The following is a 23,845-nucleotide window of genomic DNA, read 5'->3' as shown; positions in this document are numbered from 1 at the left end:
AATGAACATACATGAAATAATCACAGATACATAATAACAAACATTTTAAAACAAATACATTTTATCATTTACTCATTAGTACATTTTATTTAGCAACCTACAAAATCAATAGCTTGCAACTCAAATATTTACTTCAAGGCAAACAATTAGTCAAGGCGTCATAAATCAGGATCATGAGAGATCCAGCTATGGTTTAAGAAATTCACGCTGGTGATCTAACCCAGTGGTTCCCAACCGGGGGCCGCCAGAGATCGCAGGGGGGGCGCCAGGCCTCAGATGATTTGAGGCCCAATATCAAATTTAGAATATATATCATTTTTTTTACATATTGTAACGCAATACATGATTGTCGCTAAAAGCCTTGTCTCTACATTACAATAAAATATAGAAATTGATTAATTAAAATAAAAATTCTAAAAATGTATCTGATACTCCTCCGATTCGCACCAACATTGACGTTACTGTGTCAGCTTTCATAATAACAGTTTGTTGCGCTTGCTAGCTAGCGAACCGACTTCATAAGGGTGAATATTTTTGTCTAAACATTTCTGAAAAACGTAAAGGAGATGACAGCTCATCTGCGATCAAAACTTTGGTTTCATGGAAGGAACGGACAAAACCCGCCCAGAGAGAAGCTAGCCAACGAAAGCATGAAACCCAGCAAAATGAAGAGACACCAACAGACCATGCACCCAGAAACAGTCGGGTGTGATCGGGACTTTTTCATAAAGAAACAACACCTTGCAAAGGCAAACAAGCCAATGTATATTAGACTAGCGTTTGTTAGGGCTAGCAGCGATGCACAGAAGGCCACCGAGGCCTCTTTTGAATGTGCATTTTTAATAGCAAAGGCAAAGAAACCGCACAACATTGGCGAGTAGCTCATTAAGCCAGCTTGCATTAAGATGGTTGAGAAACTGTGCAGCCCGCAGGTGGCGGAGAAGCTAAAAACTGTACCACTGTCAAACAATACGGTGAAAGACAGAATTGACAAGATGGCAAGTAACTGCGAGCTGCAGCTGCTCGAAAAGCTTGGAAAGGGGCCATTTGCCATACAACTTGATGAAACCACAACTTTAGCAGACGAGGCTGTGCTGATCGTTTATGTGCAATATATTGATGGGGAAGATTTGAAGCAGGACATTCTTATGTCAGTCAACCTTACCAATACCACCCGGGGTGAGGACATTTTTACTGCAGTGGATTCTTACCTCTCATCCCACAATCTTTCCTATGAGAATTTAGTTGCATGTTGCACAGACGGAGCTGCCTCAATGATGGGGAAAAACAAGGGATTTAACAGTCGCTTGAAAGAAAAGGCCCCACACTGCACAATATTTCACTGTGTGATACATCGCCAGGCCCTGGTCAGCAAGAAACTGTCAGAAGACCTCAGCGAAACACTCAACTGTTGTTAAAATAGTCAATTTCATCAAAGGTCGCCCCACCAACAAGCGTCTATTCGCAGACTTGTGCGAGGATGAAGCGCACCAAGCCCTCCTCCTGCACACCGAGGTGCGCTGGCTCTCACGCGGCCGAGTGCTGGCACGCTTTGTAGAACTGAAGGGAAAAATGTAAGAGTTTCTACAAACTCGTAACCGCGCACTGTCAGAGCAAGTGACTGAGTCATTCTGGATTAAAACAGCATACCTGGCCGACATCTTCAGTCTCTACAATGAAACAAACAAGCGTCTGCAAGGCGTGGAGTCCAACATTATCCAATGTAAAGAGGCGCTCGATGCATTTGTGCGCAAACTGGAGTACAGGGTCGGGAAAATGGAGAGGGGGGAGCTGCAACAGTTTCCACTACTGCTGAAACAATCCCAAAACAATCCTGAAACGGTGCCTGTAGCTCCCTCCAGTAAATGACACGAGGCTGAGGTCTTGATTAAATACGGGGTTTATTCTTGTGGGACCTATTCCAACCCGTGAGAACTGGGTTATAAGACAGAAAAATATAAAAGCTGAACAACAAATAAATATGTAATATATGCATATGTCATCACTGTTAATGCCGCCAATTAAACAATAAACGGCGCACATATCACACACAGTAAGTAGCACAAGCTAACAATAACATGTAGCACAAGCTAGCGCATAGCATACATACATACACACACAAACCTGCAGCTCAACCGCACACAATTACACAAAACCAGCACGAAACGTACCTCGTAGGCTGCTAGTCACCTAGAGGGGCTGATAACTTTATATGCATTTTTCCTTTGGTTTCCGTAGTTTTCCTTTAACGTCTTGCGTTGCTCTGCCTTTGCAACTTTCCAGTGCGTCGATTAAACAGGTGTAACACAAAACACAGCAGATTAGTTCCGCCTCTAAATGTTGCACATAAAAAGGTAGGAACCAAAAAATACAACGTGGTAACAAATGAATACAGAAAGTGAAGACAGTTACACTCCCACCAAATCACCTGTGATTTCCATAACATTTTTAGAAAACCGATATACATTAATGTAAAAACTAACAATTTTTGTTTTAGACCTAATAAGTGCAGAGTGTGAGTGAGAGTAACTGAGTCTTAGTCTGCTTCCAACAACAACACCGTCTTGTGGATAGGCCTTTCGAGGTAGACAGGTTTAGCGAGGCGCTTTCCCTTTCCATCCAAGGTAGAGTCGCTGATAAGCAGCTTGAGCCTTCTTACTCTTCCATCCCCTCCTGGGTACACTTCCACAACCCTGGCCAGCTTCCATTGGCCCCGTGGTATAGTGTTGTCTTGCAGAATGACAACGTCATTTACCTTGACGTTTCTGCGGTACTTGATCCACTTTGGTCTTTGTTGGGGATGGTACTCCTTATGCTGCTGAAGGCACTTTATTTCTTGAGAGAGTGTTGCTTCTTGAACCATCTCGATTATGGTCAGCTCTGCTTCTCTCCTCTCCTCTAAGCGTGTGGCTTCACAGGACCTTGGCTTGAGACCTTTAATTTCCTTTGCAAGGCGCTTGAGTCTGGCAAAGGCTTTAACCACTCTTGACCAGTCTGAGAATTTGTGAAGGTGATCTAGTAGCGACTTTACTTCGTTTGCCTGGGTATCATGAACCTGGGCCTTCTTAAGCTCTGGGTCACTACTCACGATCCCTCCCACCTTGACTTCTCCACTTAGTAGCTCTTTCTGCCAAAGTAGGTCAGGGCCTGTGAACCAATTTGAGGCTTGAAGTTGCTGTGCTGTGAGACCTTTGGAGGCCTGATATGGAGGGTTATCTTCAGAAGCTATTTCGACAAAGTCAGATTCCAGCACCTCGCTGACATCTGCAGGTGAGACTTCCTTAATCTGTGTTCTACAGACGTAGTGTACTTCCCTTGGGAGGTTTGAAGAGTGGAGACTTGGCATCACTTGCTTCACGGTTACCTGGTGACTTACTCCGATCATATCTCCAATGTCGAGACAGGGATTGCCAAAGCCGACAACACTCCAGCCCAAATCTGTTCTCTGTGCAAAGGGCTGGTTTTCTTCACCAGGCACTACTTCTCTTGGGACGAGAACTTGAGGACAGTTGTAGCCGATAAGCAGGCCAATTTCACAGCTTTGCTGAGGAGCAATCTCATCTGCGAGGTGTTCAAGATGAGGCCACGCCTTTGCAATCTCTGGTGTGGGAATATGGTCTCTGTTTGCAGGGATGAATTCTCTTGAGTAGGTTACTGGCAGAGGTATTATCCTCTCACTTGGAGAACAGTTAGCTTCCTACATGACACGACTGTGCTTCTTGAAGCCATTGTGGAGAGCTTTAGCTGCACTGCTTCGTTCTTTGTGCGAAGAGCCTTTGCCGTTTCTTCAAGGATAAAGCTTGTGTCACTCTGTGTATCGAGGAGTGCATACACAAGTATTTCCCTATTAGTCCATGGGCCAGAGGCCAAAATTGGACTTTTTGGTACCACTCAGAGTGGCAAAGTCTAGTAACATTTTTTGAAAAGGTACATGTCCATAGATGATATTTTGGTATGATAACCCATCCTAAGTGGTAGCTTTTTGACAGTTATCAGCTCATAAAGTTATCAACCCCCTGCAAAAAATAGGCCTCTAAACGCCGGGGGCATATTTTGTTTTGTGCTCATTTTCAGAACTTTACTCATATGTTATGAGGGCATGTTTGGTAGCATTTTAAAGTGTACAATCCTAGCTTTCATTTAGACCTAGTTTTGGGCCTATCTAAAAAATATAAAGGTCACATGGTCAAAGGTCAAACTGTCTCAACAACATTTTTTCCACTATTTTCGCCTAAACTGTAGTCTTTTTTATAGCACTGTGAAATGTAGGAACAGCACTGACACAAATAACAAAAACTGAAATACTCACAGGACTGTAACAATTCAGGAAATGTTTAATCTTCCCATAATATCCTGCTATGAGGGAGGATATGGGTCTTTAAGTGGAACATGGGCCCAGGCGAGAATTGACAATAACTGCTAATTATTTGGTATTTGTCACAGAGTTTTTATTTAGATTTCTATATATCTTTGCCCTAATCATCATCATCATCATCATCATCATCATCATCATCATCATCATCGTTGTTGTCCAGAGTTAAGACAACTTCTTCATCCTCCTCAACCCTCTGATTTGTGCATGTTTGCAGTTTGCACATTTTCGTGCAGTCAAGATTGTTGGTGAGGCAGGAGAAATCTGGTAGTCTACAGGTCTTCACACACTTGCAGGCCATGAGAGATTTTATTTAGTTTTCTTTACATCTTTGCCCTAATATCAGCAGCAGCAGTCCAAAGTACATACAGTAGCTCTGGAGGTTTGAGCATCCTAGCCCTTTAAATTTGAACAGCCAATGGCTGACAGTTATTTCAAATTGTTGCTAAATTGTTGCAACTGTGCATTTAAAAAATATTACAGTTTAAAAATCATACAGTTTTTTTGATGGGTGGACAGTTGCTGTTGGGGGTGCTTCACTGTTCCTGCCTGTGAGGAGAATTGTGAGGTGAGTGGCCTAGCAGACAATTCTTTCTTGAAAAATGTTGATAAATTAGTTATAAATACCCCTTTCTTGACGTATATCTGTTTTCAATACATATTGGGATTGCCTCCATCGGATATAATGTAATTTATTTGCTTAGCTTACTGTTCATTCTTTTTAGGTGGCCCAATATTGTGGTAAATTGAATCCTAAAATTAGCCACCTACACAGTTTACTTTTGATGTTTCCCCTTATTAAAATCATTAATATATGTATATTAGGTAAATATATTACTATATAATGACATATTCATGAATATGTCATTATATAGTGCATACCTCTTAAAATGTCCCTCCTATTTATGGAGCCCTGATGTGTTTAAGCTTCAGTGAAGGATGCAGTGTCACCTGCACAGACAGACAGACACACACGGCCTATATCATTAGAAGGGAACACAGACACATGCACACACAAAAACATGAAATCTGTGCGTGGAGGTAGCTTTGATTGAATGATGAAATGGACATCTCAATGGTGATTTTAGATGTGCCTTTTAGAGTACCTCAGTTTACATCACAGCAGTGGTGAGCTCATTAGATTTATTTATTGTGTTTGTGTTTGCAGGGGATGTACATCACAGAATAGAAAAGTATGGCAGAACAAAGTGAGACAGAGCCGAAGTGTCCCATGACAGAATGTGTCATACACTGTTCAGATGATAATTCAAAGCTTGTGGCACCTGTAAATATAGAGTCATGGAACACGTTACTGGGAGCAGCTAAAATAAGAGGCTACAGCCCCATCCTCGATCTTGCCAAAGACCTCCCTGAAGGTAGCATACCATCATTATTCTATCACAGGAAATGTCGAAGCATCTTTACAATGAAGAAACTGCTTGACAGCATTGTTGCAAAAGAAAGCTCTTCAGAAAATAGTTTGCCAGAAGATTCAAGAGAGCTTACTAGACGAGAACCACAACCATCAAGGGTTTATGAAGCAAAGTGTATATTTTGTGACAAAGTCAGCAAGTATTTGAAAGGTCAAAGAACTAAAGAAAGTCTGACAAAATGTGCAGAGTTAAGAGCAGATGACACCATCAGGAGCGCAGCGATCAGGAAAAAGGATACAACTTTGTTAGCCACAGTCAGTCGTGAGCTAGTGGCAGCTGAAGCTCATTACCACAGAACCTGCTACAGAGCTTACACAAAGGACCTAGAAAAAGACACTGATGAAAGTAACATGGATGAAATAGAGTCCCCATATGAAGCAGCAGAAAAAATGGCACTCTCTAAAGTGTTTGCATATATTAGAGAAGAACTGATTGAACATCATACAGTAGTCGCATTCACAGACCTGACTAATATGCTTGTTACAGAAATGGCCAAGTGTGGTGTAACACAGGTGATACCCTCAATAAAAAAACACTTACGCCGCAGAGTTGAAGCTGAATTTGGTCCATCTTTACATATCACACCAAATGACACAGGAAAGCTGTTGGTATATCCTGACAATTTGAAAATGGATGAACTTGTAAAAGTTTTCCATGAACTTAAAGAGGAACAGAAGTTGTTCAAATCAAATACTGGCAGTGATGTGATATCACAAGTGGCACTGAAGATCAGAAATGATATCCAGAAACAGGATATTACTCAGGCATGGCCACCACATGTGTCAGATCTGGAAAAGATGAACAGCATTCCTCTGTGTCTAGTAGAGTTTCTCCAGACACTCCTAACAGGTAAAACCACAGGAAGTGATAACCCATCGCAGAGAGTGCAAAGGCTCACTGCATCCTTTGGTCAAGATTTAGTTTATGCTGTTACCTCTGGCAAAGTTAAGCCTGCAAAACACATTTTATTGCCCTTTGCTGTCAAATCTCTTACTGGAAATGTGGAACTGATACAGATGCTAAACCGACTCGGCCATAGTGTATAATATTCTCAGGTAGAAGAAATAGACACGGCCCTCTGTCTTCAGAAGCAAGCAGCAAGTAAAGACACCATCCCATTACCACAAAACATCAAACCCGGTCTGCTCACAACATTGGCATGGGACAATATAGACAGACTGGAGGAAACAATCAGTGGCAAGGGGACATCACACAGAGTGAATGGAATCGCTGTGCAAGCAAAGCCTATCACTGACCATTCTGCTGAGATCAGATCTTTGCCTTGTATCCCAAAAACCAAGATGAGAAGCATTGTTGCAGTTGAGATGATGCTTCCTATTTACAACGCAGGAGAGCGTGCCAACCCTCCTCTTGTACAGACAATTGATACTGATCACACCACATGTCTAAAGGATGCAGCAGACAAAAACCACATGTGGCTGATGGCTCGTCTTTCCAACAAAGATATATGTAGCTGGACTGGGTTCAACATCCTCACCCACAGTGAAACATGTGTACAAGAAGATAATATAGGCTATTTGCCTACAATCAATGCTCCTGCTACACAGCTATCAACAGTAAATGAGATACTTCTCCAGTCACTAAACATCATGAAATCTCTGCAGCTTAACAACATAATTGTTGTCTTTGACCAGGCATTGTATGCCAAAGCTGTTGAAATTACTTGGAAAAACCAGGAGCTACTCAAGGACATCATCCTTAGAATGGGAGTCTTCCATACCACCTGTGCCTTCATGGCAACAATTGGCCAACGGTTTGGAGATGCTGGTCTAAGAGACCTTTGCATAGAAGCAGGAGTGATAGCTGACGGCTCAGTCTCAGCAGTTATTGATGGGCACAAGTATAATCGTGCAGTAAGGCTCCACAAACTGCTCTATGAGGCTTTCTTGAGACTAGCATGGGAAGGTTTTCAACCTTGGTTAGAAGAGAATTACCAGGATGATATTATTCACCTGGAAACAACTCTGCAAACTGCCAACAACCTGTGTGAAGAATTAACACAGACAAGATTTGAGGAAACTCTCAAGCAGGATTCATGTCAGCGTATTCTGACACAATTTAATGAGTACCTCAGCTTCCTCAGAAAAGACAATGGTCCCCTGTCTGCCTTCTGGATGTCCTATGTGGACATGGTTGAGATTCTGCTTTGTCTAATTCGAGCATCACGAGAGGGAAATTGGATGATGCATCTTACAGCAATAAGAGCCATCATTCCATGGTGCTTTGCATATGATAGGATCAACTATGCCAGATATCTGACATACTACTATGCACAAATGTCTCGCCTGGAGACTGATAATCCTGCTGTTCATGCACACATTGCAAAGGGTGGTTTGTCTGTCCAGCTCAGTGGGAACAATCCCTTTGGAAAGATTCCAGTTGACCAGACAATTGAGGAGACCATAAACAAGGACACCCAGACTGCTGGAGGAACCAAGGGTTTCAGCCTAAAAGCAGGAGCAGTCACCAGATACTATCTCACTTCAGAAAACAGAAGTCAGTACCTAAGGCAACTCAGGAACATGACAGGCACCAAAACTACAGGCAGTTTCAGTCATCACGATCTACAGAAGACCAGAATAGAGAAGGACAGGGCTGATGTGAATGCCTTTGTAGAGCTTATGAAAAATAGCTGGGTAAACCCTCTCAGTCCAGATCAGTCTGACATCATCAGTCTTTCCACAGGAATCGCTGTGTCACCAGACATAGCCAGTGATCTGCTGCAAGCTCACCAGACTGGAGAGGAAGCATATCAGAAGTTCAGAAGTGAGCGTTTGGAAAAAGAATCACCAGAAACCAAATTCCACGACAGAATGAAAAAACAGAATCTGAAGACATTCTCAAGCCTCACAAAAAGAGACAGAGGAAATCAAAAACAAAACAAGGAGTTGATATTGAAAGCAGACAGAAATCTCTTTGGGCATATGATAATTGTTTCACAAAGTAGAAGTCTTCACATTAAAGATGTCCTGGCTCATCCACTTGGTCCACTGCCTTGGTCACTTTCAAATCCAGACGGTTCGCTGCGAAAGACCAATAAGGCCGCTCTTGCTAGAGAGTTAGAGAAATCAGCATCAGCAGTTGAAGATATTGGAAATCTCTCTGCATGCATCATTGATGGAATGAGCCTTGTTCAGAAACTGAAAGGTGATGGCAAGACTTTTGGAGAGATTGCTGGTTCTGTGCTGAACTTTGCTTTGCATGAAGGAGGAAAGAGTACACGAATAGATGTGGTGTTTGATGTGTACAGGAAAACATCCATCAAGAATGCTGAGAGAGACAATCGAGGTGCAACAAGTAGCACTCAATGGAAGAACATTGCCCCGGGACACAATGTTGTGCAGTGGAGAAAACTCTTAAGCAATCCAGAGAGCAAAACTGCCTTGATCAAGTTCATTGTGGACCAGTGGAAGCTGCCAGAAAACCAGGTGAAGCTTCAAGAAAAGCAGCTTTTTGTAACATGTGGAGAGACATGCTATTGTCTTAAGAACAAAGATGTGAAAGTTGTGATGGAGTTAAAGTGTTCCCATGAGGAGGCAGACACCCGCATGCTCCTACATGCTGCTCATGCCAGCCAGAATGGCTATAAAACTACAGTGATTGTGAGTGAGGACACAGATGTCATGGTCCTTTGCTTAGGGAACTGTAAGAAGATAAACTGCACCATGTACCTGAAATGTGGGAGTCAGAATAGAACAAGATACATCAACATTAGCACCCTTGCTGAACTCCATGGAGATGATCTCTGTGATGCTCTTGTAGGTCTCCATGCCTTTACAGGTTGTGATAGTGTGAGTGCTTTTGCAGGAAGAGGGAAACTCTGTGCTTTCAAACTTGTTAAAGGAAACAGGACATATCAAGAGGGCTTCAAATCCCTGGGAACATCATGGGATGTATCAGAGCACTTACACAGAGCCATGGAATCCTTTGTGTGTCAGATGTATGCACCATCATCCGACATATGTGATGTGAACGACCTTCGGTACCTGATGTTCTGCACCAAAAGGGGTGAAATGGAGTCAAGCCTTCTTCCGCCTTGCAGGGACTGCTTACAGCTGCATACACAGCGCGCAAATTACCAGGCAGCAGTATGGAGGCAATGTCTGGAAGGACAACCAGGCATACCAGAGCCAAAAGGTTATGGATGGAAAACAGACGTCAAAGGTATGCTTTTAGTAAATTCACTGCAACAGTATAGGTAATTTCTGTACATTTCAGTTCTTTAGTGAAGTAGATGAGACATGGAAAGTGTGTGACTTGGATCTTACACTTCTTCTTTTACTGTAGGTATGCTGGTGTTGGACTGGATGCGAGGGCTCCCAGCTCCAAAGGCTGTCTTGGAGCTCATGGCCTGCAAGTGTGTAAAGACCTGTAGGCTTCCAGGCTGCTCCTGCCTCGCCAACAACTTCAAGTGCACAGAAATGTGCAAACTTCAAAAATGCACAAATCAGAGGGTGGAGGAGGATGAAGAAGTTGCCTTCACTGTGGACTATGATGATGATGATGATGATGATGGATGTGATGATTAGGGCAACCCCCACATGAGACCCCAGGTAAGATACAAAAAATAGTAAAAGGTAGCGATAAATTAAAGATTTAAATAAAATAAGATAAAATAAAATAGAATAAAGATAAAGATCGATCTATATAGGATACAGAAAAAAGTTATTGTGCAAATGTTCCTGTAGTTTTTATTCCTGTGCCCCATGTGCTCCAGGTGCTGGTGCATCAGACGCTGAAGGAGCTGCTGATCCTAAGAGCGGAGCTGCAGAAGGAGGCCACCTCCCACTCCCTGTCCTCCTCCTCCGAACACTGCCCCTCCGCCCACACACACCACAGGAACTCCCCTGCACTTGGCCGTCTGATACACACACAGTATAGTTCATGTTTCAGTGTTTACACTCTGAGGGATTCTTCTTACATTTCTATTAACATTATAACAAAAACCCATATGTTTGTAAAGTTTTTTGAAAAGTATTTAAAGAGAATTTAAAACCTGACGCCCCACCATGCCCCACCACCCCCACCCCACCTTAACGCTCTTAACGCTGACTTCAGATGTTCAATGTTTTCAAAAATGCACAAATCAGAGGGTGGAGGAGGATGAAGAAGTTGTGTCTTCACTGTGGACTATGATGATGATGGATGTGATGATTAGGGCAAATCTAAATAAAAACTCTGTGACAAATACCAAATAATTAGCAGTTATTGTCAATTCTCGCCTGGGCCCATGTTCCACTTAAAGACCCATATCCTCCCTCATAGCAGGATATTATGGGAAGATTATACATTTCCTGAATTGTTACAGTCCTGTGAGTATTTCAGTTTTTGTTATTTGTGTCAGTGCTGTTCCTACATTTCACAGTGCTATAAAAAAGACTACAGTTTAGGCGAAAATAGTGGAAAAAATGTTGTTGAGACAGTTTGACCTTTGACCATGTGACCTTTATATTTTTTAGATAGGCCCAAAACTAGGTCTAAATGAAAGCTAGGATTGTACACTTTAAAATGCTACCAAACATGCCCTCATAACATATGAGTAAAGTTCTGAAAATGAGCACAAAACAAAATATGCCCCCGGCGTTTAGAGGCCTATTTTTTGCAGGGGGTTGATAACTTTATGAGCTGATAACTGTCAAAAAGCTACCACTTAGGATGGGTTATCATACCAAAATATCATCTATGGACATGTACCTTTTCAAAAAATGTTACTAGACTTTGCCACTCTGAGTGGTACCAAAATCTGGTCTGGCCCATGGACTATATGTGGCTCACTTGTGGCTGACACCCATACTGGAACGATTGTGGATGTATGGGGGTCTTTAACATTCTGGAAGACTGTATTGGATGTTGCCTCATGTGGTGTGCTTGCCGTTTTACTTTGTGGATGTTCCATTGTGCTTTCTCTTGCACCATCATGGTTAGTTGACATTCTTTCTTCTCTGGTGCGAATGTCGTGGAGACAAGTTGGATGTCCCTTTTCGCATGTTTCGCACATCTTTCTGTTTTGACATTCCTTTGAGCGATGGCCAGATTGTAAACAGCCAAAGCACAACTTCTTCTCTTGAACAAACTTGACTCGCTCAGAGATTGTCTCATTCCTGAATTTGTAACATTCATGCAGACCGTGTCCTGCCTTCTCACAGAAAAGACAGTTTGTGGCGTCTGCTGTTTCATTTGTCTCTGTAGTCAATACGTTTGATACAGGACTTCTATTTGTTAAAATCTTGCCTTTTTCGCTTTCTCTTGATTTTAGAGCATGGAGAGATGTTATTGGGTTGCAAGCTATTTTGGCTTCACGTGTGAGAAATGTAACAAACTGGCTGAAGGTTGGGAACTAGGGATGCAAATTATCGATTAATTCATTAATCATTAGTTGATTGACCTTATCGATCGATTAACGATTAACTGATATAAACGGCTTTTTTCCTGAGAATGTAAATTTCTCACTGTATCGATAGTGTCTTTAACATAAAAAGCTAAATAGCGATAGAATTACTAACAAAGCACTTATATACTAATAAAGGGCTGGCTTTCTAAATGCCAGTTGAGTAGCACTTGAAATGTTTGGCTCTATGAAACCTGATGGACTTATATGATTCTGTTTTCTTAAAGGTTGTATCTTCCTGGTCGAATGCACTTATTGTAAGTCGCTTTGGATAAAAGCGTCAGCTAAATGCAATGTAATGTAATGTAATGTAATGTAAATATTGCTTATTTACTGAATAAAAATGCATGCTATATTGCACAATTGATGTTTTATTGTACCAGTTAGGATAATGTGCAGATAATGGCATTTATGTAGTTTAACAAAATAAATTAAGCACAGAAAATTCAAATACATAAAAAAATAATTGTGCACTGGCTCACCTGTCGCATGTGAAACATTAAGCAAAATAAAATTAATTTTAAATAGAAATCTAAACAATATGGGTAGGCCTAGCCTACACAATATTAAGCCTACAAATTATAATCTGGTTAACTACATATGTAAAACTTGAAACATTAGCAGCAGCATTTATAATCCCCTTTGGTCTGAGAAAGGTAACAGTAAGATAACTAGCCCTGGAAACTTCAAATATATTCTGAACACAACTTAAATCATCCCTGAGGAAGGTGACAGTAACATTAGAGGGCGACCCTTAGAACACTCAAATGAAGATATAGGCTACCTCTCCTGAAACAAAAACATTCCTGTCTCAATGTGTTTTGAATAGGCTCCTGACCTAGACCCCTCTATTTTTGTTCAAGAAAATAAGCATATTAACGTGGTCAGGAGTAAGTCGTGTGCGCAGCCTGTTTACAGTCAGGCCAGCTGCTGAGAATACACGTTCTGATGGGACAGACGTGCCCGGTATGCACAGATATCGTCGTGCCACATTTGCCAGCCTCGGAAATCTTCCTTCATTGACTTTCCACCATTCTGTGGGACTGGAATCAAGGAGTGGTGAGGCATCCTTCAGAAACATGTCCACTTCCTCTTTAATGTCATCGTTGCTGCTGGTGGTATAGTTTTCACCCAGTAGAAGAGTCATAGCAGAAGTGTGTCTCTGAAGTGTAGCTCCCTGGACTGGCACATCATCTCCAGTGGTGGCTTCATTTGTTGATGTGGAGTCCACATGTTCCATAGCCAGTTCAAGCAGTTTGGTATTAGCTGAGATCCTGCTTGCTGGGCTTAGAAATCCCAGGTGCTTATGCCGTGGGTCCAGCATCGTTGCTATCATTGGTGTTGTTGATGTGAGGTCTTCAGACTCAACCTGTTAAAATTAAATAAAGGAGAAAGCTAGCATTAGAGTTTTATTTAATAAGGTTTGACATGACAAGGGTACAACTGCATAAAAACGCAGTTTACACTGTGACAATGTGTTGGTGATAAGTGATTCACCCCATAATCTGTTATATAGCTCAAATGTGATCGAAGAGTTTAATTAATTAATGGCCATAGCTTACCTTCATCCGTTCCCCCAACGAAGTGCGCACTTTAGATTTGAATTCCGCCACTCTGTTGCTGTCTCCATTTGCCATCTTCAGATGCGTGTTAATCAGACTAAATGTGATGGGGTACGTGTTGGATATGGATACCTCCGTCTCTGCTGACATTACAGTAGTTGCACATTGGAGAGCCTCTAGTGCTGGCGCTATGTCCTCCATAAGCTGCCAGAAGTCGTCTCTCAATTCCAGCGTCCTCGCATCTGAAAGCTTGGTCTCTGAGCGGTCTGTTAGCACAGCACACACGGCCCATCGCTGTTCTACGAGTCTGCCAAACATCGCATGTACAGAGTTCCACCTGGTCTTACAGGACTGAATGAGCCGATGAGCTGGTAGCTGCATTTGTCTTTGTTTTGCTTCTAGCGCTTTCGTTGCTGGTGTGCTGTGATTGAAGTGCTTGACCAGCCTGCCAGCAGCTCCAATTACTCGGTTGACACCAGCAGCAGCGAATCCGTCATTGACGGCCAGATTTAAAGTATGAGCAAAGCAACACACTGATTTCCAACTGACTCGTGCGGGGTTGTTTGCTGAAACAATGTTCCGAGCGTTGTCGTGCACACAGGCTACTACACGGCCGGTGAGTCCCCATGACTCCACAGCCTGGTTCAGTTTGGCAGCTAAATTATCAGCTGTATGTCTCTCGGATAAGCTCTCCGTAAGAAGGACTGCCGACTTTACCTGCCAGTCGTTTTCAATATAGTGGCAAGTAATCGTGATGTAGCTTTCTGTAGTCAGTGCTGTCCAACAATCCGTCGTCAGAGCCACATTAGCCGCGGACAAACATGTTTTTAGCTTAGCCTTCTTAATTTCGTAGCGTGCTTCAAAGTTGGAAGTCACGGTCGCTCGCGAAGGGATGTTATATCCTGGCTCCATGAATTGTATCAGCTCCCGAAATCCCTCGGCCTCGGTGGTGCTAATTGGCATTATATCTCTTTCAATCATCCCGCAAATTCTCTGAGTAATGCCGTCTGCTTTTCTTTGGTCGCATACTCGCCTTCCCAGCACAGCAGCAATTGTAGGTTGTGAAGGCGACGGAATGGCTAACGTTACATGCAAGTTGTTCAGGTGGTATCTTAACGAACTTGTAGAGCTGTTGTATTTAAATGTAGCACCGCAAAGTTTGCATTGTGCGTCTTTTTCATCGTTAATTAATCTAAAATGCTCCCACACTCCACTCCGTTTTGACCGCCTCATCATTGTTTGTTTTAGTTTTTTTGCCGCCTCAAGTTTGTGACAGGTCTCGCGAGAATCTCGGGTCACGTTCAAGTACGTCCTGTGGGAAACGGTCTTAGATTACAATGTTCAATTAGTCACAATTAATTTAATTTAATCGAGTAAATTCTTTTCGACAATTAATCGATAGTCGATTAACCGTTAACATCCCTATTGGGAACGTGTGATTTTGTTCTTCCATTTCTGTGACCCTTCTGTTCCAACTTGAGGTCAACCAGTCTGGAAGTTTAGCAAGCATATTTTGGTTTTCGTAGCAGTCGTTAAGAATCTCAAGTCCTTTGATCTGTGACATGGCAGCCTCACAGCTGTGAAGGAAGTCAGAGAGCTCTTGAAGTTCTACGCTGTCTTTGGAACTTATCTTGGGCCATGCATCAAGCTTATCTCTGAAGGCCTTAGCAATGAGGAAAGGATTACCGTACCTCTCTTCTAGGATGGTCCACGCGGCATGATAGGCTGACTCTGAGCCTAGCAGGAAGTAGCTCTCTATGGCCTTCTTGGCGGGTCCACCCACATACTTTCTTAGATAGTATATATTTTCTTCAACTGGGATGTGTTTCCTGTCAACGAGTGTACGAAAGGAGATCTTCCAGTCATTGAACCTCAGTGGGTCACCACTGAACATTGTAGGTTCAGGTACAGGTAGACGACTTGCACTGATGGACTCTGCAAGAGCTCTGATAAGAGCTGAAGTACTGTCTTCTTGTTTTTGTTGTGTCACAGCTTGAGGTGGTGAGTGGTTTTGCAGTTCACTGCTTTTATGCTTGAGTTCTTCTTTCACAACCAGAGGAACATGTTGATGGAGCAGCTCGCTAATTTCTTCGTCTGAGCATGCATTCTGTTCATATACTTGATGTCTCGCCTTTGCAGCTTTTAGCTTCTTCATTGTTTCTAATCGCTCTAGTTGTCTGCGCTTGCAGGGCTTGACATTAAGGCTTGTCCGATTGTCCGGGACAAGTAAAAAAAATGGTCGGACAAGCATAATACAGTTTAACTTGTCCGAACGGACAAGTGCATTTTTGGGGGGGGGGGGGAAATCACCCAAACGAAATAGTAACGTTATTCCATCTGAAGTGCCTGTCTCGCAGTGTCGCAATCTCCGTACCTGTACGTCAATATTATGACTGCAGTGATTGGTAGAAATATTTGACCCGCGGGAAATTGGTGTGAACACGAACCCGCGAGTGCCTGCTTGCGCGGCTGGTGTGTATGCGCTGTCACGCTCGCGACTCATCTATCCTCGATATCCAGTCAGTGAGTAATGAGTTCAAGATGTCCTGGCTGCAGGCGCCAAAAGCAAACCAAGCCCCAGGAAAGCGACCTAGGCGAGATCCTGAAAAATCGGCTGCCTCCAAATTAGATTATGAAACAAAACGCAAAAGAAACTTCCTTCCATCATGGACCGAGAAGTTTCCTTGGCTCCGGTACACCGAAGAAGCAGGAGAAGAGCATATCATGTACTGTTCAACCTGCCGCAGTTTGCCCGACATTGCAGACACGTAAGTGACAACTTTTATTTTTGCTAACGTTAGATAATTGACTATTTATCTGATGTGTGAAGATGATGAGATTCGAAATAAACTGAACTGTGTAGTCTAGCTAGTTATCCTGACTGACGTTCACAGTTGACAAACGTTGTGTAAAATGCTATATAACATTATCTAGATAACGTAAGCTATTTAATGTGTTCTATGATATTATTGATGTCGACGTTATTATTAGGTGGTCGTTTGTTGTGTTATTGGAGTGGACAGAGGAAGGAGTGGTTATGTTGATGATCAGATATCAAGTCTTTTCGTGATTTGATTTGACTATAGTGTAAAACGTATAGGCAGACTATTCCTAACGTTCTCACAAGCTAACGGTCACGACTCGAGACATTAATAACTGTGCTAGAGCAAGCTGCTGCTATGCAAAAATGGTTATCGTTGTGTGTAAAACATTAGATCATCAATCCGACTGACGCTGGAAATGATTGGCCGTTTGTGTAGCCAATGAAATTCAGATAATAATGACTGTAACGGATCCCCGTATTATTATCCCCGTATTATAGTCCAGTAGGGTGTGTTCAATTATGTTAATTCATTTCCATTTTTCAAATCCAGGTCCTCGTCCTTGTTTAAAGGAACCGGGTCATTCCGATATGACACCTTGTCAACTCATGCTCTAAGTAAGCGACACCAGCTTACTGAAGCTGCAGACAGAGCCAGACAGAGGGGACCTGATGCTCCACTGCCACCTGTCCTCACAGGGCTCCACAGGATGGAGGAGACAATGTTGGTTAAAATGACCAACATAATGCATGCTGCTTATTATGTAGCCAGAACAGAACAGCCCTTCACCCACTTCACAACCCTACATGGGTTAATAAACAGGACGGGAGGACAACTTCCCAACTGCTATGCGTCCAACAAGGCTTGTGAACGGTATGATATTCACAAAATGTTCATTTATAGGCAGTCAAAAAGAACAAGCAAAGATGCATTATTTCAGTGTTTTTCGTCTTGCTTTGATTCTGACTTTCCAAAACAACACCATAACAATTTGTATTGCTGTCTCTCCCCCATCAGGTTTGTTGTTATTATTTATGAAATGGAGCTGGAGAAACTACTGCAGAAGCTGAAATTGGCTAAATACTTCTCAGTTATGATTGATGGAGCCACCGATACAGCCACCCTAGAGAACGAGTTGGTGTACGTTCGATACATGGACACGGAGGGTCCCATCAATTCATATTTGAAAATTGAGGACGTTAAGCATGCAAATGCAGCTGGTGTGCTGGAAGCTGTTTATGCAGGTGAGAAATGTTTTTTTATCAAACCTTTTTTACGGTACTGTAGCATATAAGTTCATTATTGCTTCTGTATTGGGAGTTATTGCTTCTGTGTTCTCTATGCTGATGTCTTTTCTTTTGTTCAGCTTTTAGTGTGGCTGGCTTGGTGGATTGGAGGGAGCGTCTGGTGGGCTTTGGGAGTGATGGTGCAGCAGTCAATGTTGGATGCAGGACAGGTGTTGCTACTCGCCTCAAAGAGCAAGTCCCGCATCTCATACCCATCCATTGCATCGCTCATCGTCTGGAGTTGGGCGTGGTCAGTGCGATCAAAGAAAACCCTAAGATGCAACAGCTTCAGGCGACCCTATGCAGCATCTATGAGCAGTACCATTATGCTCCAAAAGCACTTCGTGAGCTCCGGATGATTGCGGAGGCCATGGAGGAGAAGGTACTGAAGCCCACCACGCTACATGGGGCCCGCTGGGTGCCCTATGTTCACCGTGCAGCCAAGGTAGATGCAGTGGTTACATGTGCAGTATTGTGGCATATTTAATATTATAGATTTTATTTATTTAATTGTTTTCACAAACCGTGTTGTCAGTATAACTTTAAAACTATATATATATATATATATTTTTAACCATTTCAGGTATTGTGTGATAGCTTTCCTGTGATCCTGGCACACTTTGAGGACATGGCAAGCCTCGAACGTCGGCCCAAACCATCGGCTGCTGTGACAGGAAGGGCCAAGAAGGTGTCCAGCTATTTGAAGGACTACGGCAGTGTCCTCTTCCTCCACTTCCTCTGTGATGTCCTTGACCACCTTGCCACCCTTTCCAAGGTTTTTCAAAAGGATAGTGTGACAGTGTGTGAGGCGGTGGAGAGCCAGGAGAGGTGTTTCTGGAACCTGTCCTCCCTTAAGACCAGAATGGGGCTGTACATGGAGACCTTTGTGGAGCAGAGCAATGGATCCGGATGCTACAAGGGTGTCCAACTGAACAGGGCTTCTTCCTCCACGCTTGAGCCACAAAGGGCAGCAGTGATAGGTATGACACCTTTTAAATAAAAAAAAATATATATATATATATAGTGTCTGGTGTATTAAAAGGTGTCAAAGTCAGTGTAGTGATTGTGCATTTATTCTCATACAGATGCAGTCATCAGTCACTTGGATGAGCGTCTGAAGGACTTGCATCAAGACAGCATAGTAGCTAAGTTCAGGGCACTAGATCCCTCTTGCTGGCCCAAGTATGACCACACTGATGCTGTGGCAACAGAGACCTTCACTCAGCATGGTCAGGAAGAAATGAAGAGCCTATCTGGATTTTACAAGGAGCTCTTGGCCAAGGCAGGGATTACACCAGAGGAGGTTATAGCCGAGTATGCCCAGTATAAGAGCTTCGCTCTCAGGCGGTCAGCTGTTCCAATGAGGGACATTTTTCTCAGTGTCCTGCAATCAGGTGTGTGTCAGTATAATGTTAAGTGTGTATTTTAAAAGTTACCAAAAAAAAGCAGAAAGTAGAATTTCTTGAAGGAAATTAATTCATATATTTTTGTCTCATTGTATTCCCAGAGGAGAGGAGAGCCATGTTCCGCTGCTTATGTCATCTGATGGAGATCTATATGGTTCTCCCGGTCTCCACTGCAGTGTGCGAACGTGGCTTCTCTACAATGAAGCGAGTCAAGACCGACTGGAGGTCAAGCCTTACCACCGCTCAACTCCAGAGGCTCATGTTCATCTCCATCCAAGGTCCCGCTCTGGAAGACTTTGATGCAGCCTCAGCTGCCCAGCGATGGTGGACATCAAGCCTGCGCAGGCGTAGACCAGGGTTTAACCCCTGGTCGTCAAGAGAGAGGGGAGATGAGGAGGATGAGCTGGTGTTGATGGGGAGTGAAGATGAGCTGGAGGAGTGATCAATCAGTATTATGGCACAAGACTTATTTTCAACACAGGGCAGCAGCGTGAGCACTTTGCCCGGCTCCGGACTGCATTTTTTGCCGTGCAACCAATACATTTTTGAAGAACGTTTATTTTTCATTTCGTTTTGTAAACTCATTTGGAGGCAGCCGAAATTTGCCGCCTTTCAATCGTTCTGAATGAATGGCAGCGGAAGGCCATTTTGGAATTATTGCGGTACACACATTACAAAATACACAAATTTTCCATGGGATTTTTATAGACTTTGGACCTGTATGATTAAGTTTTCAGGCTATGGAACCGTTATGTTTTCCAGCTCCTACCTCTCAGAACACAAAAGTAAGGAGCAACTATTTTATTTCAGTGTGTTCAAACCTGTTTCTCTTTTACATTAGCACTCAAAGTGATATTTTTAAACATAAATGTTTAACATGATTACATAGCATGATATTTTTTATAAGCACCCAAAGTGATTTTTCTTTATTGTGTAAGAAACTTCAGAATGTTACCTTTCAAAAGAGACCATCTTATGCATGTGCTATAAGTATAAAGTATTATAAATAGCTAATTACTTTGGGTATGCAATCGAATGGCGTTTTATGCCAGACTGTTTATGTTATAAAATGTGCCTGATTAAGTTATTAAATCATATTAATTGTCCAAATCTCTTGTCGGTTTTATTCATTTTTTTTAATAGGCTTTTATTTTCACAAGTAAATTTCGGACAAGTGGGTTTAGCCTTCGGACAAGTAAAATGGCTGAGCCACTTGTCCGAAGGACAAGTGGCTCAAAAAGTTAATGTCAAGCCCTGGCTTGGCTTGTAACTCTCTTCGCCTCTCAGCATTTTCTGCCTCCTGTTTGGCTATTAACTGAGCAGCTTCAGTATATTAAGTTCTTCGATCTGTTGTTCCTGTTCGAGCATTACTTCTAAAGTCGCTTCATTTGCAGCAATTTCAGCAGCGGCTTCTTGTCTTTTGATAGAAGAGAGGAATGAACTTCTTGATGTGGCTCTCGAGTTGCTACGAGAATGAGTCGAGGACCTGGTGACATGAGAGCCATTACTTCTCTTAACAGAGGCAACAGATTTGCATACAGACTCTGTCTGGTTTTTACCAATTTCTTCTTCATGACTTTTGTCCTTTCTTGTGTCCATTCGTTCTCTTGCAGTCTCAATGATTGTCTTTGTAACTGCTTCACAGGTGTCTTCTCTGCAACGTGTGTCATGGTCGGGAATGTCAATGAGCCTCAACTCTTCATAAGCAATATTTACATCATCGGAGGTCTTGCTTACCTTAGTGATGTATTCATTCAGCAGGTCATTAGAGCATTGACCACTTGGCGCTTGTTTGGCTTCCTTTGTGATATCTTTCCACCTTTTGTAGCTCACACTGAAACGGTGTACAAGTCTTGTTACTTGCTCATCGTGCAGTTCTTGGCCCTTTTCCGTTAACTTCCGGACTCTTTGGCTCCTTTGTGGCTCTTGTGTGGAAAGGCTATCCATTTTCGGATCTTCAGTTGCCTGTGGTTGCTCGTTTTCTACTACACTCACTTCATCACTCTTAGTGTAAGACTCAACATCTGACATTTTACTTGTTTACTTAAGTTTGGTTTTAACTCTAATATTTAATTATCTTTAAAGCTAAATAGTTAGCCAATTTAGATATTAGCTTTGAGTTATCTTAAGCTTATACAAAGCTATTGAGCCTTATTTAAATGAAAATCACAAGTGATAATGATATAGGCAAACAACAAAACTTGGTACATTTCTTCAACACTTATCACTTGAAATATATTGTCCTTTAAATGTACTTTGTTACATAGTCTGCAAATACTTACTGCAGATACCTTAATACACAAATCAATATTAACAACCTTTAACTTCCATTAGAAAGATAAGTAAATAACATTAACACAGATTATATGAACAATGCAAATGTCCCATTTTCTTTGTATGGCACTTTAAAGTCTCTTTGTTGCACCTACATTTACACTAAAACACCTGGACCTTCCAGAAGTAGTTGGATCTTGTGCTGCTGTGTAGATGGCTGCTACAGATGCACACGCTGCGACGGAGATGTCCCGTGCCGTCCATGGTTCACTGCCGTCTGGCGCCGTTTTACTCGTCTACTCATGCGGAGCAGTCGAGTTCTCACTGTAGCTCTCTCCAGTAAATGACACGAGGCTGAGGTCTTGATTAAATACGGGGTTTATTCTTGTGGGACCTATTCCAACCCGTGAGAACTGGGTTATAAGACAGAAAAATATAAAAGGTGAACAACAAATAAATATGTAATATATGCATATGTCATCACTGTTAATGCCGCCAATTAAACAATAAACGGCGCACATATCACACACAGTAAGTAGCACAAGCTAACAATAGCATGTAGCACAAGCTAGCGCATAGCATACATACATACACACACAAACCTGCAGCTCAACCGCACACAATTAAAAAAAAACAGCACGAAACGTACCTCGTAGGCTGCTAGTCACCTAGAGGGGCTGATAACTTTATATGCATTTTTCCTTTGGTTTCCGTAGTTTTCCTTTAACGTCTTGCGTTGCTCTGCCTTTGCAACTATCCAGTGCGTCGATTAAACAGGTGTAACACAAAACACAGCAGATTAGTTCCGCCTCTAAATGTTGCACATAAAAAGGTAGGAACCAAAAAATACAACGTTGGAACAAATGAATACAGAAAGTGAAGACAGTTGCAGTGCCTGTGTCTGTACGTCGCGAGTTCATCCGCCATATGAACGCACTGCAAACGGAAATGCAATCACGGTTCGCTTACATAGACGAGTATGTCTCCAAGGAGTTGTGGGTTTTAGATCCCTTTTATTGCCAAAGTTGAGGATGTGGAATACCTGGATTGCGAAGATGAGCTCACCGACATCCAAGCTGACTCGCTGTCAAAGAAATACTTCCAGGAAAAAGGATTAAAAAAGTTTTGGATTGTCAAAGGACCAAGCCTCGCTCCAAAGCTCACACTGCATGCCACGACCAGGATTATACTCCCATTCAGGACGACATATCTATCAGAAACAGCCTTCAGTGCACTTGTTGCCATCAAAACAAAAGCACGCAACACACTGGACGTTCACAACGACTTTAGACTGGCTGTCACTCACATTACACCGGACATTCCATCCCTGGCTGCAAGCCCAAGGTTCAATGAACCTACTTGAACCTCGTCTTCTCTCTGCTACCTGTTCCATGGCAGACAAGCATTTGATTTACCTGCTTAATATGCCAGTTTTTCATTTTTGTTTTATACAGGCCTATGCCACCATATTACCATTTTTTTAATTAGACATAGTCTATTCTTTTGAAGTGTCATGTTCTTCGACATTTGAAATAAATATGATGCATACATTTGCAAGTTAGTAGGTAATAAAAGCATACAAACACAGAAATGTATCATTTTTTCTTTAATATAAATGTTTCTTCTGCGCGTAAAGTGTCGGTTTCAGTTGGATTATTTGTCACAGTTGCTCCGATCAGATCGGTCTCCTCCATTTTGTAGATTATTTACGATTTTTGAATCCACATAAACACATCGCCAAAATCCAGCTTACTTTGAGCATTTGTTTTAAACAGTTGAATCCCTTTGTGAATTGTTTCCACTTCCCGCCGTCCTTTAATTCCTTCATACAGCGGGCATCCAAATTAATTAATCCTGAGTCCAATAACAATCAAAGTCACTCCAATAGTGCTCCTTAATTACGCTTTCATCCTCCTTTAACGAAATTTCCTCACATTCATCCAGTTTGTGACAGTAGTTGTAGCATTTTTGAGACTTTTAAACTTTAATTACTGCTGTGTGTGTGTGTGTGTGTGTGTGTGTGTGTGTGTGTGTGTGTGTGTGTGTGTGTGTGTGTGTGTGTGTGTGTGTGTGTGTGTGTGTGTGTGTGTGTGTGTGTGTGTGTGTGTGTGTGTGTGTGTGTGTGTGTGTGTGTGTGTGTGTGTGTGTGTGTGTGTGTGTGTGTGTGTGTGTGAACCGCTGTTACCAGGCACGGCTGTCACTACCCGATCTGTACTGCGCATGTGCGAGATGGTCCGCCCTACTGGACAACTACATACGGCAACTTCAAGTTAAATCCGTT

The 23,845-nt window shown here is 42.4% G+C and overlaps 3 protein-coding genes across 4 annotated transcripts; 2 read left to right on the top strand and 1 right to left on the bottom strand.

Moving 5' to 3' along the window:
* Window positions 1-7,529: 7,529 nt before the first annotated feature.
* Window positions 7,530-13,000, top strand: LOC307016186 (uncharacterized protein; the record flags this gene model as incomplete). The annotated part of the gene is made up of 3 exons (XM_079645223.1): window positions 7,530-9,990; window positions 10,114-10,379; window positions 10,544-13,000. 2 exons carry the CDS (start codon window positions 7,530-7,532, stop codon window positions 10,353-10,355), a joined length of 2,703 nt encoding a protein of 900 aa, XP_079501349.1. The 3' UTR covers window positions 10,356-10,379; window positions 10,544-13,000.
* LOC307015046 (E3 SUMO-protein ligase ZBED1-like) lies at window positions 12,568-15,909 on the bottom strand. Its single transcript, XM_079643396.1, has 2 exons — window positions 13,777-15,909; window positions 12,568-13,583 (listed from the first exon to the last, which is right to left on the bottom strand). Exons 1-2 carry the CDS (start codon window positions 15,010-15,012, stop codon window positions 13,053-13,055), a joined length of 1,767 nt encoding a protein of 588 aa, XP_079499522.1. The 5' UTR covers window positions 15,013-15,909; the 3' UTR covers window positions 12,568-13,052.
* A 942-nt stretch (window positions 15,910-16,851) lies between these two features.
* On the top strand, window positions 16,852-20,400 carry LOC307015045 (zinc finger protein 862-like). 2 transcript variants are annotated; one of them, XM_079643395.1, is made up of 6 exons: window positions 16,852-17,471; window positions 17,616-17,842; window positions 17,965-18,329; window positions 18,468-18,864; window positions 18,970-19,278; window positions 19,392-20,400. In XM_079643395.1, exons 1-6 carry the CDS (start codon window positions 17,308-17,310, stop codon window positions 19,730-19,732), a joined length of 1,803 nt encoding a protein of 600 aa, XP_079499521.1. In that variant the 5' UTR covers window positions 16,852-17,307; the 3' UTR covers window positions 19,733-20,400. The 2 variants fall into 2 exon arrangements, with proteins under 2 accessions (XP_079499521.1, XP_079499520.1); XM_079643394.1 differs by having other exon boundaries at window positions 16,852-17,842.
* Window positions 20,401-23,845: the final 3,445 nt, after the last annotated feature.

The sequence above is a fragment of the Notothenia rossii genome, assembly GCF_949606895.1.
Source record: "Notothenia rossii genome assembly, chromosome: 8".
NCBI classification, from domain to species: Eukaryota; Metazoa; Chordata; class Actinopteri; order Perciformes; family Nototheniidae; genus Notothenia; species Notothenia rossii.
Note: the sequence above shows the minus strand (reverse complement) of the source record. Positions and strands in the feature narration are given on the sequence as shown.

Excerpts from the sequence above, each read along its gene's own strand:
- LOC307015045 (XM_079643394.1), top strand. The coding sequence starts at position 17,308 with ATGGAGGAGACAATGTTGGTTAAAATGACCAACATAATGCATGCTGCT. Across the intron at positions 18,330-18,467 it reads ATGTTCACCGTGCAGCCAAG|GTATTGTGTGATAGCTTTCC; the intron begins GTAGATGCAGTG and ends TAACCATTTCAG. Across the intron at positions 19,279-19,391 it reads TCTCAGTGTCCTGCAATCAG|AGGAGAGGAGAGCCATGTTC; the intron begins GTGTGTGTCAGT and ends TTGTATTCCCAG.
- LOC307015046 (XM_079643396.1), bottom strand. The coding sequence starts at position 15,012 with ATGATGAGGCGGTCAAAACGGAGTGGAGTGTGGGAGCATTTTAGATTA. Across the intron at positions 13,584-13,776 it reads CGTTGGGGGAACGGATGAAG|GTTGAGTCTGAAGACCTCAC; the intron begins GTAAGCTATGGC and ends TAATTTTAACAG.